This window comes from Crocodylus siamensis, chromosome 1 (genome assembly GCF_052110815.1).
Source record: "Crocodylus siamensis isolate JL-2025a chromosome 1, ASM5211081v1, whole genome shotgun sequence".
NCBI lineage: Eukaryota > Metazoa > Chordata > Crocodylia > Crocodylidae > Crocodylus > Crocodylus siamensis.
Genome location: NC_143395.1, coordinates 263,817,069 through 263,837,026, shown reverse-complemented (window position 1 = coordinate 263,837,026; position 19,958 = coordinate 263,817,069). Strand labels below are relative to the sequence as shown.

Below are 19,958 nucleotides of genomic sequence, written 5' to 3'. Positions count from 1 at the left end.
GGTGATGGTTGTTGGGGCTGGCTGGGACATGAGGCTGTTACTGCCTGCTGGCTAGCCCTGCACTGTAGCACCCTTGTGCCCCAGTCAGCCCCTCTGCAACACACTGAGTCAGGGCAGAGCAGCTTTGGGTGGCAGGTTGACCCCCAAGTCCCCATGCCAGCTGGGGCTGCTCTGACCTGCCTCAATGTGCTGTGGTCTTTGAGTTTATTCAACAACACTACCTGCATGTGTAGATGCAAACACTAAATAAAGCCCATCCTCATTTGCCCACCAGTACAATTTTTGGAACAGAGAATTCCAAGTTCTATGGAAAGGAGAAAATGTTTTTATGCTGGTGGCATTGCTGTGTCAGCTGTTTGTTTCTAGGTAGCAGTTATTTCAAGCTGCAGTCTGTAATGCTAGAAGTGGTCTTAGGGGAACTGAATTAGCGTGCAGTGTTGTAGTGGGCAAAGTTCTCAGTAAATACAATTTATCAGATGGCTGTCAAAATCGTGTGACAGAAGATTATTTTGACTTCTTTTGTAATTAAATGATATTAACATTCCACAGCAAACTTCCTTCACAGAACTATTTTTTGAGAAGAGTTTCATTAAAAACAGCCAAAGAAGCCAAACCTTTTAATCAATATTTTTCATCAGGTTTTCAATGGGAAAAACTGTCAAAAACTTAACATTGGAAACATTTTAAAAAAAAATCAAACCCTAAATGCTCAGGAACACTAAAAAATTATAGCAGCAGGAGTATAATGATAATAATAGGTACCTCTCGCATAACATTTTTTATCTGTAATACTGAAAGTGCTTTTCAAAAGAGGTCTCTATGACAATACCTATTTTTTACAGATGGAAAAGACTGAAAATCAAGGAGTAATCACATAATTATAAGTAAAACTTCTAAAGGAATTCTAATGAACCCAGCTACAAAAGAATGTATTCTTTTTTCCCTAGGTTTTGTACTAGATGACTACCAAGAGTACTCTGCGGGCACATCTATACATGCCAATTTAAGGCATTATCCATTTTTAAGACACATTAAGGAAGGGCATGTCTTTGCATGCGTGCATCCTTAATGAACCTTAAAAATGGCAATTTTAGGTTATTTGCACCTAAATTTCATACCTGCAAAAGCAGGTATCAAATTTAGACACAAATAGCTAAAGCGCCTTAATGCACATGTAGATGCACTAAAGTGCATGAATGCTGTGCATGTCAATTGACTTAGGACTAACTTTAGTTCCAAATTGGTCCACACACCATGCTAATGCACCTTAGCGTGTTCATGTCTAGACACGTGCCTAAATCACTTTAATACTCCTTAGGCAAATGCACATTAAGTTCAGACACACATAAAAGCATGTGTAGACATGCCCTGTATGTCTCTCATCTCATCTTACCAGTGGTGTTAGTGTACAGTATAGGCCAAATGATATAAAACAAATGTTCACATAAGTGTTAGTCTTAGCAGAACTGTATGCAATACTTATTATTATTATTATGATTATTGTTGTAATTATTTCTTACAGTTTTATTTAGAGGTCGCAACCAATATCAAGGCTCCATTGTGCTATAGTGTTTATTTGCCTGGAGTAAGAAACAAATCCTGTTCCAAAAGCTTATGGTATGAACAGACCAAACAGACAAAAGTTTGAGTGGGAAAGCCTTATCCCCATTTTACTTTTGATGCAATTAAATGGTTTACAGAGGTCACAAAAGACATTTGGGGCAAACGTGGATTTCCATGACTTGGTCCAAAAGCTCAGTTGAATGGGACAGGGACCATCCCTCCCTGTCCTCATTTTTCAAATGTATTTATTGTTAGATCTAGAAACTAACTTTACCATTTTAGTGGCTGCTGTAGAATACGCTTGACTAGGAAGCATAAACCAAATGGCTCTTCCACAACTGACACTATATGCCCTTATAATTTGCCCTAGAGTTGTGATGAGGGGTGGAAAATGAGATCAGGGCCCAAGAGCCTAATGAAGTTATTGCCAAGCCTAGCTTTCCTGTGTAATGGTAAATAGTCATAAAGGAAAACAGCAAAGTAATCAGCTGTCTTACTTCCTTTGTCTTAAACAGCAGAATGTTTTAAAGACTATTTCAAACTACATGCTCTGAATTAATCCCTGCTTTATTGGAATAGCAACTAGATCCTTTAAATAACTACAAACAGATGAAATATCTTACACAGATATTAAAAGAAGATTATGTGTTTCAGAAGCATTACAATATTTCCTATTACAAAGTGCTATGCTTAATGGATCAAAGGTATAAGCAAGAAATGTGTGGGTTTTGCTCTTTTTTTCTACTCTAAATTAATCAGGGGATTTCCCTTATATATTAATTAAAGCAAGACCCGTGGCTAAATGACCTCATGTTTATAGACTGTAAGTATTCTGTGCCACGGACAATAATTTATTGTAAGCTTTTACAGTACCTAGCACATTGGGATTCTGTGTAGTTACAGTGTCTAAGGGCAAATAATATAAATGTTAAATAATAAATATTCCACTGTTTGCAGGAATAAAGCGAGTGGAAAAAAGTCTCTCAGAGGAAAGCTAATAAAGCTTCTGCTTCTTTTCCGTGTGGGGCCAGCAGGAGGCCAACATGGCAGTAAAGTTAGATGTACCAGCCAGCTAAAGAAGGGATAGAACAGCCAAAAAATTTGCTACTGCAGTGGCATTCATGATCATCATCTGGAAGAGATTGCCTATCTCCCAACAGTGAATATCTCAAGGGGTTCAGGACATAGTAGCACCAGGAAAATGCAATTTGTGACTAAAGTCACTTATATTCTGAGTAGAGGGTGGTTAAATCCAGAACTACTTTTGACCCCCCTAAAAAATCCATCCATTAGGAGATTCAGAAGTAAACTCATAATTCCCTGCAAAACCATTCTCTTTACTGAATTCTTTACTGACCAGGTTCATGTGTTCAATGCCTGGTGCCAAGTGCATTTAAAAGATTGCTGACGGACATGGACAAACAATCTAACTAAAATAAGCTAATGGGGCGAGAGACTTACCAAGGAATAGCTGACATGATTAACTGCTTGCGTGTGCACAATTACCCCATTACTTACCACAGTTTCATGCAGACACAAATTATTCTGGCTTAGCTTTCACTTACCATGGGGTAACTGCGGGCACAAATCTGTGTCTTCTAAGTGTCCTAAGTCTCTCTGACTTTTCTATTACAAACCTGAAGCCAAGACTTCAGATATTTCTGTCTACAGCTCAATTTTAAATTACAAAAAGTAACACAAAGGACTTCCTTATTAAACTTCTGGTTGTTTGCATACTTTCTGGCCTCTCATTAGCGATCACACATGATGATTTAAAGGCAAGCAAAGGGCTTTCAGTCTTGGATCTGTGTTCAGTTGCACCTTCCCCATCAGCATCTTCAGAAGTAAACAATTTACTGTAAATGATGCAAATTCCTTTACAATTCTTAATATGCCAGTACAAAATATTGGGGTAGTTTATTCTGTTTGTCTGCTATCTTTGGTATAAAACAGTTCTGCCTGAGTTCTTCATTTGTTCCAAATTTAAATTATTTTTATTCATGGTTTTTTTCCCCACCCAAGAATCAAAGTATTACATACATTTAGGGCAGAATTCTGTTTCAGCTGGTGAATGACCAGAGTACAACTTGAGACTAACTGTGAGTTACCAAATTATTCTATTGATTCTGATGATTCAGTGATTCTGTTATCCCCTGTAAGTACAGAAAGGCCCCCAGTGTAAGAATAAGTAAATGTCTGTGCATCTCTATAATGAGATCCTATTCCTATTCCTACTGGAAAACATCAATCCTGAAACAGTCTACTGTAAAGGACTTCATTGCATCCAAAATTTTATTTTTTTAGCTTCAACATTACCTTCAATGATATTTAGGATAACTGAAAACAAGGGCATCAAACTTATCCAACCCCACGAGCTACATGAGTTGACCAGGCCAACTCTGTATGCCATGTCATTTGGGTTATGCGTCTGCCTGCAGTGCTGGAAATCTGCAGTGGCAGTGGTAACTGCTGTGGGTTCTGCAGCTATAGCAGTCATTGATCCTCCCAGTGCCAGATTTCCAGCCCCACAGGTCAAATGACATACCTCTAGCCTCCATATCTGGCCCACAGAGCTGGACATTTAGTGCTGGGGTAATGGCAGCATTAATGGCCGAGGCTTCAGAAGTGGCAGCAATTAATGTTGTCACCCTCATCCTACTGCCAAATTTTCAGCCCTGTGGATAGCCCCAGGGGCTGGATGACATGGCCTGTGGGCCAGGACCAGCCCACGGGCCATATCTTTGACACCAATCATTTAGAATGATGTTTAAAATACAACAGCCACTCTCCTTTTCACTTCAGTGTTTGTTTGATGTTCAGTCATTAGAATTGTTTTTAGTCTGCAAGAACTGGCAATGTTACAGTGAAGAATCCCGGCATGGGAAAAACCTCAACCAAATAAAAAAAAAAAAGCCCAAACAAACATACAACCCCTACCCCCAGGGACAGTCCAACCTGCAAAACCTGAGAAGACACAAATCATTTTTTCATTTCACAAACCAGCCAAGGCCAATGTTTTCAAATGGGATGTTATCCATAAATACAGGAGAATATAATTTACAAAGAAAATATACTTTTATATATACACCTCCCTTTCACATTAAACTGTGCCATCATCCCATGCACAAGGAATAGAAGGGCTCGCTCAACATTGCAGCATATTTCTGACATAATTGAGATTTGAAGGCCTGGCACATCATATAACCTATGATTCTGGGTAAGAGCAAGAATGGGGTTGTGACTATCCTCTGCACAATCATGCATGTGGTGTGCATAAGCAAAATGTATTCATTAGAGAAAAATACTGATACCAAACTTAAAACACTTAGAACAGAATTCTGTTAACCTTTTGGTGCCTAAATTGTAGTATTCTAGCAGTGTACCTGACACTTACCCTTGAACTGGAGAGACATAAGAGCGCATACACAGATTGAGCATGTGCAGTAGGCTATGAACTGGTTAGGGATGCATATGCGTACCTGAGCATAAGTGAGCATTAGTCCTGGGAAAGATGGGGAGAAGAGGGTCCTCACACATTTTAACCCCAGTAACTAAGTGGTTAGAGTACTTACCCAGGTAGTGGCAGACCCAGATTTTAGGTCCCCCCTCACCCAGAGAACATTTGAATCTGCATCTGTCTGGCTTCTGCCAAAGGTTAGGCATTATCCATGTCCCCTTTCCTGTACTCCATTTTAACCTGTTCTTTTACATTCAACAGTCATCGAGTAAAATGGAGGAAGAGAAGTGCATTGGAGCAGTTTCTCCCCATTGAGAGTAAAAGTCTGGGCTAGAATCTAGGGCCCTCTTGCATCCTTGGCAGAACTGAGCCACGCCTGCTTTGGTTTGTTCTCTTCTTTCTGGACCCACATATTTGCCTCCATCTCTTGAATGCACAGGTCTGCCTGGCCAGAATCCAGCTGGAAAACTTCCAAAGATGAAATAGGATTCTGTCCTATATGCCTAGCAATGCAAAAATTCATTTTATGTCCCACAAACAAACTGTGACCAAAATAATTGAATAAAAAGTATAGGTTTGTGTTTTCAGTAACTTTTTTTTGAAGTACCATTTGGAAGAGATAAAAAATGTCACTGGAGGTATTCCAAACTACACAGAAATCTTGCTTTCTCCTGGGATATATCAAGGTATTTCAGTAGCAAGTATACTTGAAAGTTAGCAAGTAAGATTACCTTCATTAAAAGCTTCTAGTTTCAAAGTTTAAAACCTTTGCTAAGTGACCACAAAACGGTAAGTCACAGTTATTTTAAGAATCTTTTCCTTGGGGACAAAGAATCTGTTTCTGGAAATCCTTGTATATGTACAGTTTTTTTGCCAATATAATACACATGAATGTTTGTGGGCAATGTGGTACATTTATTCGTAAACAAGCCTGTTAAAAGTTTGGCCTTGACCTTTAAAATTTCCTGATGCTGTATTACTGTGCCTGTTCTTATCCACTCCAGGAAAACAACAGGAAAATTGCTGTAATGTTTTTTTTCCTCCTAATTATACTAAAACTTGTTATGATATCACTTTTCTTCAAGTAAGCCTTATGAAAATATAGTATCTGGGGAAATATAGGAAATGTTCGCAAAATCATTGTGTGGGAAAGGGAGGGGACTGATTAGATCAAAACAAAAACCAAATTAGAATTAAGCACCTTTGCTAGCATGTAAAAGGAGAATGAGGTGAACTGAAACATGCAAACAGAGGAAAGACTTACACACTAATGATATGCCTACCAGCCAAATCTAAGTAAACTAACCAGGTTGTGATGCTTATTAGAAATTAACTGAAAGTGGCTGGCACATTGCAGATTTGTATAAAGTGGACTTCAGCTTTTATTTTCTAGATAGCCAAGTAACCAGCTTTTATTTGTGTTTATGCTTTGTTTGGGGAGGGGGTGGGGAGATGGGGGGAGAATCAGGGAGAGCTGTAGTGAGAAGAATAATTCACTAATCCTCTCATGTCATCGCTGTGTCGTCTCATCCTCTGAAGTGTAAGTTAGGAAGACAGATGTATAATCTGGGAAGGTTTCCAGGTCCTTTTCTAAATAAGACACTCAGCACTGGCTGCATTAAAAATGTTTTTTTTTTAGTTTGTCATAATGCCATCTGCAACAGTGAAGATGAAATATAAGTACAGATTGGATGCTGAACAGCTCAGGCAGAGAACAACAGAGGTCTGGGAAGAAAAAAGTGGGGGGAAGGAGAAGGCTCTTTTGATTTTCCCTAACCTGCCTCCGCCACCCCACAATCCAACCCCTGCAAACACAGCCTCAGCCACTTTCTTATATTCTACTAGAATAAAAGGAATTTCTAGAGCCTTGTGGACAGACTGGCTCTCCCATGTGTAAATATTTTTCAGCTAATTCAGATAAAGGCAACAGTGTGTAATGGTAAAAGCTAAGAACCCCTCCTTTGTTGCACGCCTGGCACTGCTGCAATTTTATCTGATCCTCAACTTACCCTTATGTAGGATATAAATACTTTGCAACTGGTAGGTGTTCAGAGGTTAAATTTATTAATATAGCAAAGTGGGTTTAGACTACCAAAGTAAAGGCACTATAGAAGTGTTGAGTCTGATTATTATCATTATGCAACTCAAGTTTGCCTAGGTGAGTTGTCCCCCTTTAACATGATTGACAGTGGTTCAAGCTTGTGATAAGTTCAGCTGTTTTCTGAAACTGTCCAACTTTTTCCCCCCGCTCCTTAATATTTTGCTTGTGGTGTCAGTTTTATTGCATCACCATTTCATTGGTTTCTTAATTAGTTTCTTTTCAACTCAGATATATCCCTGTAGTACACTCTGTTTGGTGAAATACATTTGGGCTGCATAATAATGCTAGGGGGATATTAGGCAAGACAATATGGCCTCTAGCACTTTGCTTCTGGCTATCTTTGTCTATAAAGGGTGAAAGGATAGTGCAGTTCTGGCCCTAGGACATGGATAAAAGAATGATGCCAACACATATTCTTGATGATGAAATCTATATCAGCTTTGAAGATATTATTCAAACTGCCTTTTTTTCTTCCAAATTCAGTGCGTGTGTATCTTTTTGTACACGTGTGTGATGAGCTCATTTGTGTAATTGAAGAGCTGTACAGTCTGTGCTTAAACAGGGGCAGAAATAAATTAATGGTTCCTCGTTTTAGAAAGTCTGTTACCATATTAGTGAATACAGGTTAAAACAACATCGGTTCCTAAAATCTTTATAACTTTCAAAGGCATTTTAAAATCTTTCAAATGCCATAAAAATCAGTGTAGAAATTCTATGTAGAATTGACTTCACCAAGTTCTGGATTACATTCATAGTACATACACACTTTCTTGTTTTAATTATTTTCAGAAATCCTTTCAGTTGCAATAAATTAAAACAACACAGTTAAACTTAACTTTTTGGAAATATTTTTTGCCTGACAGAAAACAAACAAAACATTCACATTGTGCAGTTCTTCGCGTATTTTTGGTCTCACAGTTATAATGTAGGAAGCCACTTCTGAGTAGCTTTAAGTGATGTACTATTGTTCCACGTGATAATTTAACAATAGTATTTGGGGCTTAAAGGCTTGGATGTTATGCCATACACTGAAACTCTTCTTTATTCTTCTAGGAGACTGACACAAAGGGGTTATAAAAACATCTAACAGTGTTCCATGCTTTTCCAAAGTCCTTGCTTAGGAGATAAAACTGGGTAAGTCTAAAAGACTGGAAAACTGCCTAGTGTGATGTATTAGTTGTTACTCAACCACTTGGCTTATTCTTTGTTCACATTTCAGCTTTCATTAGCTTCTTTTTTAATACTGAGTTTAGGCAAATGAATACACATATGTAAGTATGTACAGTATATATAGAAATATAGTGGAGAGGGACCTAAGTGAGGAGAAGCTGGAAGAAGAATATGCATATGACCAAAGCCAGTAGAGAGCCAGGATCCACAAAAGTGACCCCATTTAGATGGGACAATGGAAGGAAGAAGGAGGCAAATGAATGCACAGCTTTTTTAAAAAAAATACATGGAATCAACAGTTCTTCATATCCCAAAACTAAAGGCATGATCTGAAATGGCAAAACTAAGTCCAAATGTTGCAAATAAATGTGCTTATTGAGTACTGTTGATATTTCATGCAAACCCCTGGTTGACTCAACACTAAGTTTGTGACTGCACTGTGATAACCTTTTTAACTGCAGTAAAGCATGGACCTAGTCAAGCTAGCTCCAAAATATCTAGCTCAAGAACTGGTGGCAGCCAGTGTGGGCACATGTGTGGGAAAGTGAATAGTGGTTATTCTTGTAGGGTGAGCAGCAGAATATAAGACAACTGAGGTGCAAATCATTTAGGTCACTGATGTTATATTGCTTATACAGCAACCGGGACATTGAAAAAAATGGCTGACCAATACACAGTGTGAGGCACAATTATAACATGCCCTCTCTTATCTACCCTTTTCAAAAGCAAAGGGGGTGAACTCCCTGATTAGCCTCGGAGGACACAGCATGGTGCAGTGCAATGTGACAGAGGGATGGGGATAACCATGCTGAGGCCTGCATTTAAAAGGAAACTATGGAGTCACGTGGCTAACTGAAGATAAAATAAGCTTCTCTGGCTGCCACTGCTGTCTTGGAATCCAGAGCAGTGATAAGCTTAGTAACACTGTGACATTGCAAGTCTCTTTGAAAATAGGTAGGCAGATGCTCTTCAGCCATAATCTTTGCCAGTTCCTCAAAATGCATACAGCTGCCAAGAAGCATCGTGTTCATCTAAACCAGTTTGAAATGAAGCCAGCTGGCATTCCTCCTCATCCCTGTCTTTGCCAGAGCTGAGGAGAGCAGGAAAGTAGTTCTGACTGGGTTTGATGAATCAGAGATGTAGAACAGAGCCCTGGCATTTTGATGAAACAGTATAGTTTCATAATATCACCTAGTGACTTAGCATATTCAGAACAATATCAGTGATGGGGCTGCAATCCATGGGATTCTACATGTAAGAGCCCTAAAGGAGCAAAAACAAAATGGCCAAAACTTCCATGGGTCTCCCATGAAAATGGAGAGATTCCATCTCCCCTTACCAAGCCCTATACGCAAGGCACTACCTGAGCAGAGGCTCCAAATGCTGTTTTTAGCTCTAATAGCGTGAGTAGAGGGAACTGAAAAAATAGATAAAAATGACGTGTCACTTGTGTCATACCCTAAATCCGGACTGTCATTGCTTTATCCACACATTCTGAGAAAAAAGAGCAAAAAGCTGGTGTACAGAAAGACTGAGGTCACAATTCTAGTTCCCTTTGTGTGCCCAAACGGGACTCGAGCCAAAGTCTCGCTTTCTGGCTACTGGGGCTAAAACAAGGAAGGATAGTGCTCTTTCCACTCCTCCTCCATCATGGGTTTTTGCCAGCAGATTTTTGTGACTTATGTTCACCCAGGTTTACATTTCGATATATGTATGGATCTGTATTGTATACCCTGCCTCGCTGGTACAAAGCCCACTGTGCCTGCTCAGTAACTATGTGCACACTCACGTGTCCACTCTACATTGGGAATAGGATTGTAAACTGTTTGTAAGTTTACAGAAGTGCCACTTGCACAGCTAAAAACTACCCTTTGAGTGCATATAGGGGAATACAATTCTGCCCACAGTGTATTAGTAGTGTAAGTCAGACTTCAGTCACTAAGACAGTTTGGCTCTTTTTTCACCTCAGAATCTGATTTCCTTCCTAGCCCAAATTCCAAGTACATAAAAATAGCAAATGAAAAAGAAAGATAATACATAACAAAATGTGTATCTTGTGAGTAATCACTTCTGAATGTATTTTCCTTCAAATGTTTTTCCTGTATCTTTCACTCCCTTTGTGTATCTAACATATAGAGGACAAACTTAACAGGGTCATTTTGGATTAGGAGATATTACCAATTAGAACTCAAATTCTGTAGACTAAAAATGGAGAATACTTGTGAAATGTGTAATCTCTATGCAACTGAAGCAGAGTTCACTATAGTCTCCAATCCTTAAACCAGTTGTGTTCTGTATGGATCTTCCATGGATAGGTGGCAGGGTTGGTCCCTGTAAGCAGCCACAGACACGGGGCAATGGATGTGCAAAGGGTAATACAAGTGGCAGCTGGTCAAAATAGTTTTAGACTGTAAAAAAAAAAAAGGCATTTAAATTCAAATTCTCCAAGAATTTTCCAGCGCTCTGTTAAGGAAGCTGGGGTTCTGGGATGCACAATGTAGTTTGCATGCAGAGAACCCAAAGGGACAATCACACATAGTGAGCCAAATGTTAATGAACTTCATCATAAATAACAATGTAAAGAAGTTACTTACGCCTGTCGGTCCCTGTACATCTTGTTAACTTTTTCCCACTGGAAATTAAGCTGACTCAGCTTTTCCTGTATCTTTCCAGCTTCCCCAGGTGTGGCACTTTGCAAAGCTGATGTCTTCTTGCTGCGAATAACCTCAATCTGACCCGAGAACCTCCCCAGGCTGTCTTTAACATTCTGCAACATCAAGATTTTAGAATAGAAAAATAAAACATCAGCTGTTGTTGAAGAGAAAGAAAAGGGGGAAAACAGTATAAGAAGCAATAGCCTTGACAATGATAACAATCCTACAATGCTTCGGCAGTAATGACTGAAGCATAAGTCATTTTCCTGGGGAATTAATAACAAACTGAGGAGAGCTGATGGCTTGAGGTGAAGCAGAGGACCATTAACCTCAGCCAGTCATTAATTCCCCAGGAAATAGCCTGTGTCAAGGTTATTGCTACCTTAACCCAGTTCCTTTTAAGGAAAAAAAACAAACCCCCATTTTACTGAAACTGCATGTCTGTTCAGAAACACCACCTGGTAAAGCAAGTTCACTATGAAGTGGTTCTGAGAATTAACCACTCATTGTCTGGAGTGACCTTTAACAACGCAGCTGCTTAGGGTCCTCTCCAGTGGCTGAGGTGTAGAGTTCGGTACACATGCCATATATCTCAGTGAAACAGCATGAAATAATTAGTACATCAAATGTCACTAGGATTGCATTCTGCTGGATGTGCCATTGACACTCCTGACAGACCCAGCCCTTCCAGCTGAGACCTCTTTGCTATATAATTTAACAGTCTTATTTCTGACAATGCTCAGTTAGCTACAATGCACTCAGGAACTGTGCAGTGTTGTGCATTGGGGGATTGTAAAGGAAAAGAGTGGGTGTGTTTTCCTGACCCTTAAAATTGTATTTAAGTATTTGAATACCCAAACGCTGTCACTTCCCATGATATTATCTATCCAGTCACTCCATTTAGTCCTGTGAAATAGAATTATGCAGGCTGACTATAAAATAATAAAAAATAATAACGTGTCTGTCCATTCTGCTTTCATCCATGAATGCAAAAGCATTGCAATGTAAACAGCTTCAGAACACCCAGTGTCCTTGCACCCCTACAGTCCATTTCAGTCCTTTGCACCTTTGAAGTTTAATTCTGTAGGTGCTGCTCTTCTCACGACGGTTCCTCTTTCCTCACACTGCACAAGGTGTTCCATATCTACTTTGTATAGAGGACTACCACTAGGGATGCTGAATGTAAGTCTTGTTCCTAGCTGCTTGTAAGTTAGCCTATTAAGCTACCCTCCTAGCAGCGTATCACCTAGAAGAAAATTGCTGGAACTGTTGATTGCAACCCAGGCTAAAAAAGAAGGTCCAGCAGAACCTGGACTTTGCAGATCTCAGAGTCTGACTGTGGGGTTTTGGGAATAGGAACAAGAAATGCCATGGTATTTCTTTCATCCAAGTTGCATCTTCATTTTGATATTCACAATCAGTTCAACTGGTCAAAATTCCATGCCTGCCTCATTGTGGGTCTGTATAAATTCTGGGATGCCTAGAAATGTCTCCTTCAGTTTACCTCTCAAGATTTTTAAAGTTTTCCTGACAACTATGTCTTTCTCAGCCTATCCAGTGTCTCAAAGGGGACCACATCCAGACATTACAAGAAGATAAACCTAAAATGAATGTAAGAAGTAAAAAAAAAAAAAAAAAAATCAAAACCTATGCAACTAACTGGTTAAACAAATCCAATAACTCCTAAAGTTAAGGCTCCACAGGTCATTCAGGACTAAGGGTGATGGAGTTAAGATGATGGGAGATAACAGGGGAGCCTCCTTAAATTAGGCATATTTTTTCCCTTGACAGGACCTTTTCAAATACTCATCTGGAAGAACCACATATCTACAGAAAGAACTTGAGTAAGGACAGGATTTTTTTTTTCAATTTCTCAGGAGTATCAAAAAAGCACCTGCTGACAGGGAAGGACATAATTAACATTTAGGAACGAGAATCTGGATATCTCCTCCCTTCCCAGTGCTTGAAAAAGTACTACATGCTGACAATGAAGAAACTGAACCATTCAGTGGATGGGGGCTCAAACGCCTTCCTTTCTGCTATGTCCTTTTCTTTTAATAATCATAATATATTAATTGGTTGGAAAATCTGAGGCAGAACTAAAGATGACAAGTAATTTGTCTATTGACTTCAGCATAAATATATAAAGTTTACAAAAACTCTTTGTAGATTAATACAAAATGAACATGAATACATTCCTCAAGCAGAGTTCCTTGACTTTCAACACTAGATACCAAGTGGCAAATGTTATTCTTTTCTACTAAATAATGGAAAAGAGGTTATAGGTGATTACCTTCCAGCATACAGTTATATGTTCTAGGGAGAGAAAAATATGTACCCATCTTAGAAGGAGAGAACTTATGCTGAAATAAGCACCTACTTTGTACACTTGTCACTTCTTCACAAGAGTCCTATTACACCATCTTCAGCAATGTTAGATGGAAAAAAGTATAAAGCAAGTGCTTTCTGAAAATTGTTTTAGATATAAATTCTGCAGACTTTTCCCATGTATGTCATGCACTACTCTTTCTAATGGATGTCATCTATCGGGCTGTAGTGCCATGAAGCACATATGTTCCTTCTTGTGGTGCTGTATTTTTTGGTTTTCCAGTTTTCCTATGGGATAGTTCTTTTCTGAGGAACCTAGCTGAAACTGATCATACTGTTTCTGTCAGACTGCTGCCTGAAACAATGGTGGCTCACATTTGAGAGCTTCCTCCAACAAAATGAAAAGACGACCTGTAACTATGAAAGGAACCTTCAGCCACCAATGCTTATTCAAGTAAAATTCCTATTGAATTTCTTAATGCCCAAGGACAGCAAGTTGAATGCATAGAGAATAATGGAGTTCTGGAAGTTGTTGGATAAATGTGTCTACTCTGGATGGCTTCACCAGTCAGCATCCCCTTTCTTTTATTCCTCTCAGATGAATTTGATAAACATGACAATCTATAAAGGCATAGCAGGAGTTTATATAGTGTAAACAGTTGCCCTCCAAAAACTCAGCCAAGACTTCCAAAGAGCCTTCAGACCATATACCATATTTTATCAGATACTCCCCCACTTCCCCCCCCCAAATAAAACAAGCACCTTGCTTTTGGAAAGAAGAACATAGAAAAAAAAGATTTTTTCCATAATCGTGGCTGACTGTGTAACATAGAGTAAGTCACATGGCAATGGTGATATACCTGATGTGGAAGGCTGCCAGAGCTCATCAATTTTCATGCTCCAGCAGACTTGATTAATCTGCTCTGATGCGCTGGATTTCCAACATGTCAGAGCAGGCTCCCCACATGTGTATAGGAGCCTAGACTTTTTCAGGAAGTGTGGCATCCCAGGGGACAGTCTGGGTAAGGCAGCAGAAACTTTCAGGTGTGGTAGCACAGCAGCAAGGCTAGGCACCAGACCATTTCAAAGGTAGCTGAAAGACTGTTACTTCTTTACCATAAATAGCTCTTTATATAAGTTCCTGTAAATAATAAAGTGTTACTTTCACACCACAAGTTTCATAAAAATCCTGCAGACTGCATGCAGCAGCTCAGTCACCCTCAGTCAGCTCAGTTCATTGACTTTTCAGCCAAAAGCTACTGCCTCACCAGTGGCTGCAAGGTAAGAGAGTTAAAACTGGAACCAGCCCCAGAGGGAAGCGGCAGCGACCTTGGTAGCCACAAGTCACAGTGTTTGCTTTCCCCATTCCACCCTGTTTCCATTCCAGTGACAAAACATCAGCTTCCCTCTTTAAGAAATGCATTCCAATTTTGGAGGGCTAGTTTTTGGGGAAAAAAACTGTGTGGTATGCAAGTAAAGCTGGCATATCAAAGACCCTTGAGACAAAACACGTAATTCCTGATTCAAACAGCAGCCTAGAAATGAAAGTCTCCACACATTCCATTACTAATTATAGGATCTAATCATTCATTAATATTTTCCCAATTCGATGAAAACATTTGTATCAGCATGTATGCTGGAAATATTGTATGAAAATGTATTACTAGGGCATACAAATATGGACTTTTTCCTATCAGCAGACTCAACTATTTTTCTGCATTCTTTCTTACTCCCACTGCCTCACCAGGCCATTATTAATTGCTCAACCATGTTCCTAGATTTGTTCTTAAGTTCATAGAATCATAGAGTAAGGCTGAACGGAGCCTTCATAGCTCATCTAGCCAAATCCCCTGCTGAGGCAGGATCATACCTATATAGACTATCCTATACAAATCCCTTGTCTAACCTCTTAGCACAACTACAAAGTCAACCCTGATACAATACCAGATATAAAACCCTAACCTGCCACAGGTAAAGCAGGGGGACCATAGCAGCCAACATCCTGCTGCTGTACAAGTCATTAATATATCATCGAGGTATCCCAGGAAGAGGGCTACACCACCCACGCCCACTGCAGAGGAAGGCAAAAGAACCCAACAGTCATACCAATCTGAAGTGGTAAAATTCCTTTTCATCCCCAAATATGGTGATTAGCCTGACTCTGAGTGGAGGGGCAAGATCCTCTAAGCCAGGAACCTCTGCTTTTAAGTCTCAGCAGAAGCACTGGCATACCCCAGTCAAAATATCAATCCTTGGCTTCAGCCAACACCCAGTGACTCTGAGCAAGGCTTAAAAAAACTCTGACACATGTAACAGAAATAGGGGGATGAGGAGAGAATTCCCTCCCAAACATCAGCAAACATCAAAGCCCAGAAGCATGGGAAATATCCATAGCAGAACATAGGCATAGCTACACCTAGATTGTTCCAAATCAGTGGCAGTCCAAATTCTTCTTCAACAACTACAGTGGCAGACAGTCCATCACTTCTGCAGGCAATCTATTTCATCGCATCACTGTTCTAACTGTGAAGAGGTTTTTCCTGATATCCAGCGTAAATCTATTTGCTGCCTTGTCAAGGCATTGGTCTGCATCCCATTCTCTGCAGCCGGAAAGAAAAGGTGTTTTCCATCTTTTTTGAGGGAACAGCAATATTTGAAGATTGCTGTCATTGCCCCTAGTTAGTGCTTTTTCTGCTGAACATACTTAGCTCCCTCAGCCTTTCCTCTTATGACTTGCCTTCCAAGCCCTTAATTATTTTTATTGTCTGCCTCTGGACCCTCTTAAACTTCTCCATGTCCTTTTTAAAATGTGGAGCCCAAACCTACCTTAACCTAAGTACAGAGCTGAAAGCTGATGAGGAGGAGAGGCAGATGGTTCTTCACTCAGCTTTATCTCTGAACACTTCTTTGGTTGCTCAACTCTCTGTTCCAACATGATTTTTGTGGGTGAGCAGGATTATGAGGAGGGAAAGAGAACTGGAGAGTTTTGGAGTAAGCATACAATAACTGTGCAAAGCTCAGCAGAAAACAATCTCCCTCTAGCATAAATAAATCTCCTTCAACCCCCTGGCTAGAACTCGGTTAACATGTCAGAAGAATTCACGTACCACCTTCCTTTCACATACAGTAGAACTAACAACAGAATATTTGGAGGTCACTGCATTTCAGTCCCCAGAAGGTGAAGAAAACAGTACAATTAACATGAATGGACAGTTCTATGGTACTTCTTTCATTGTCTTCCCATGAAACCAATAAAGAATGCCTGGGAAATTTCCCCTCTCCAAGATCATTTCATTACTGCAGAATACTCTAGGAAGGGCATCTTGAATATTAATGCTTGCATTTTTTTTATTCTTTTTCTCAGGCAGGTTGTACACTGCTTTTTCTAGTGGATGGCAACTTCTAGACTGTATGCCATGAAGCATTTACATTCCTTGCAGTGATGAATATTTTTTTTGTTGTATTTGGTGATGAGTATTTTTTTGCTTTATTCCATTTGGAGGTATCATTGAAAAATCTGCCCTCAGAATTTATATATACAATATTTATCCATGTAGTTCTTTCTCCTGACACCCAGCAAAAAAGTTTAAGTGAATGAGTCTTAGATAGGCAGCTTTGTAAAGTAAAGGGGGAAAGTTGCATATTATTGGGCTTTCCAAAAGAGCTAAGCAATCACATTTTGACAACATAAGATAAAATATCTTTTCATCTGTCAGCTACAATCAGATAAAAGACTAATTGTACTTATTCAAAGTCCTTCAGCTGACCTAAACTGAAGGATATGCATATCATGAATAAAAGTCAACATAGTATACAAAGAGCTAAATGGAGGGGTGTGGTCCTGCAAACTGTTGCTTATGTGAATAATCCCTACCCAAACAACCATTTCTACTGAAGTCAATAAAACACTCTAATGATAAAGGATTAAAGGCATTGACTCATAAATCCATCTCTTGCCCAGAGAAAGAAAAACCAAGAGGGTTTGAGGTTTTTTTTAAAACAGTTTAAAGCAAACAAATACAAACAACAGCTTTTTTTAAAAATAGGAAGGAGCTTACATCAATAAAGAAAAATGCATGAATAAAATATACTACCTTATGAGCCATAGTCATGGGCCAGGACCCCACTGTACTGGAACCATGCACAAAACAAAGTGATGGTAGCCGCCCCAAAAAGTTTCCTATCTAAATATAGGGCAAGGGACAACAGATGGAGATAAACAGGTGGCATACCATAGGGAAGAATGAGGCAACATTGGTCAGTATGATAAACAGTGGTGTCAATACACCAGTAGACTAATTTTCATTGTTTTGTAGATAGCATATGAAAAGAGAGTTTGTAATAATGGTTTTGAAAGATACTTCAAATGATTTTGACCAAAGCTGCTGGCTTGACAACCTAAGTTGGTGATGAATGCTGACTATGAGGTGACAATCAGAAGTAGGGCTAAACCATGAAATGTGCAGACAAGTGGCTTATGCTTGATGTGACAGAGGAGAACCAGCAGAGCTGGAAAGTGTTGAGTGGCATCATTAAAAGACAGAGACGAAAACAATCTAAATGAATGGGAATAGAAATGTATGAACAGGATTGCACTACTTATACGGGAAATGTTCAAGGATTGTTTTACATCTTGAGGATTTAACATTTACATTTTATCCTAACTAAATGGAAGGATGAAATTCTAAATATTCGTGTACATATTTACATACAATTCTGTTAAGAAAACAAGCACTACAAATCTGTAAAAAGGTTGAATTAAGTTTGACTCTTCTTCTTTTTCCCTTCCCCTAACTTCCAGCCTAGCTTCCCTGTCTAACCAATTCAACCACCCCATTCCCTCAGCTCCCCTTCCCAAATAGTCCCAACTTCCCTCTCTCCCTACTCATAGTTAATCTCTCTCCTCCAGTCCTAATCACAACTCATTCTCCAAACCTATTTCTTTCCCTTCACTCTGGTTTACCTACTGTTCCATCTGCATTCATTTTGGGTGATCTCCTCCTCCTCACCTCCTGAAACCCTGTAAAATGTCAGTGAGAACATAGTTATGACAGATACCCTACTCTCAGTTTCAATGCTGAGCCCAGGTTTTGCCCAGAGGAGCTGTTACAGTGAAAATTCATCCAAATTAGCCCTGGGCAACAACATACTCAGTGTCTTTGTTTGGGATTGGTGCATGAAATGTTTGGGGCTAAGAGGCCTTAGCAGCCTTAATCAATGAATTTTTATCTATGCTCTAAGCAAGTCTGTACTAAGCATGTGCAAAATGTGAATTTCCTTGAACCAAATTCATGTGTACTTTTCACTGGGATAGCTAAAGATATTCCTGCCACAGAAGCTATCCGCCTATCAAATTCCAATTCTTCATGGGGACTAGACAAAAATGTATTTGTCATTCTAAGAAATGGCTTAAAGATTTTGAGAGATTCTTTTCTAAAGAATACAAAGAATCACTGCTAAGCCCACAGTCAGCACAGAAACTTTCAGTTCAAATGATGGCAGTTTAGTAAAGACATAGACAATTGCAAGTAGTCTTAAAATGGAAAGCACCAGACAGCATTCCTCTTCTTCCACTCTGCCTCATCTCAAAATATTGTGGTATGAGTTCCACAGGTCAACCGCACCAAAACAGTTTCCCTTTTTAAGTTATAAATAAGTTTTCTTTAATTTTAGTTGATTATCCACTTGCTGTAGTATTAATACAAAAACAGGAGTCCCTAAAAGGATATTTTTAATGACCTCCTTTATACTGTTCATTCTTATGTACAGTTATTGTGCCACCTATTATTCTTCATGTCTGTAAGTAACTCTAATAATTTTAGATTCTTGTCCTGTAGAAATATTATGATTCTTTCACAATTTCTAATGCCCTTTTCTGAATCTTTTCTGCATTTCCTTAAACTGAAAAAATACACATTATTCAAAGAATGGCTGTATTAGTGGTCTGGGGCATAGTTTTACAATATTTTTAGTATTATTTTCTAAATTCCTCTTAAAAAAAGAAACACTATTTCCTTTGTGGACCACAGCTGAATTGCCTAAAGCTCATCAAAATTTCTATATAATTTATTTCTCTTACTGTGCATTGAACTATACTAGTCTTGATACCATCATGTTGCCAACTGTCTAGCTTGTGAAGGCTCAACTGTTTATCCAACCCTTTCCCTTAAGCTATTTTGGCAAATTTTGCAGAGATCTGTCTACTCTATTTTCCAAGTAATTAGGAAATACATTAAAAACCACTTCTTTTAATATTGATACTTGGGCCTACTGTTAGTCTCTCTCCACCGACAAAATTTAATTAAGTGCTGAACAGTTAGGATATTCAGAATATGACTGCTGAGAGTGGAAGATGTAAAGGGGCAACAAGATTAGCTGTGCCCCCAAATCTTTAAATTGTGAAAAAAAACCCAAATCTCTTGAAGACTGAAGTAGCATTAGGGTTACCATATTCCCAGTTTCAAAAAAGCAGACACCTGTGGTGGGGCGGGGTATCTGATTGTGAGGGGGCAGTGTTATACCCCATGGCTCCTGCCAGTGCCGCTCATTCCCGACCTGCAACCTCTGTTCTGCTGGCTGGTGCTCCTCACTCCTGACCTGCAGCCCCCTGCTCCCCTAGTCCTGCCAGTGCCCCTCACTCCCAACCCACAGCCCACTGCTTCCCAGCGCTGCTGGTGCCCCACAC

General features: G+C 39.4%; 1 protein-coding gene across 7 annotated transcripts in view; it reads right to left on the bottom strand.

The window, feature by feature from the left end:
• The window catches only part of DMD (dystrophin), a 2,140,576-nt gene that overhangs the window by 1,013,791 nt on the left and 1,106,827 nt on the right, over positions 1-19,958 (bottom strand). For all 7 annotated transcript variants that reach the window (XM_090061814.1, XM_090061802.1, XM_090061811.1 and 4 more), the window contains one exon: positions 10,886-11,058. In XM_090061814.1, coding sequence (XP_089917940.1) covers positions 10,886-11,058 — 173 coding nt within the window. The remainder of the gene's footprint in view (positions 1-10,885; positions 11,059-19,958) is intronic.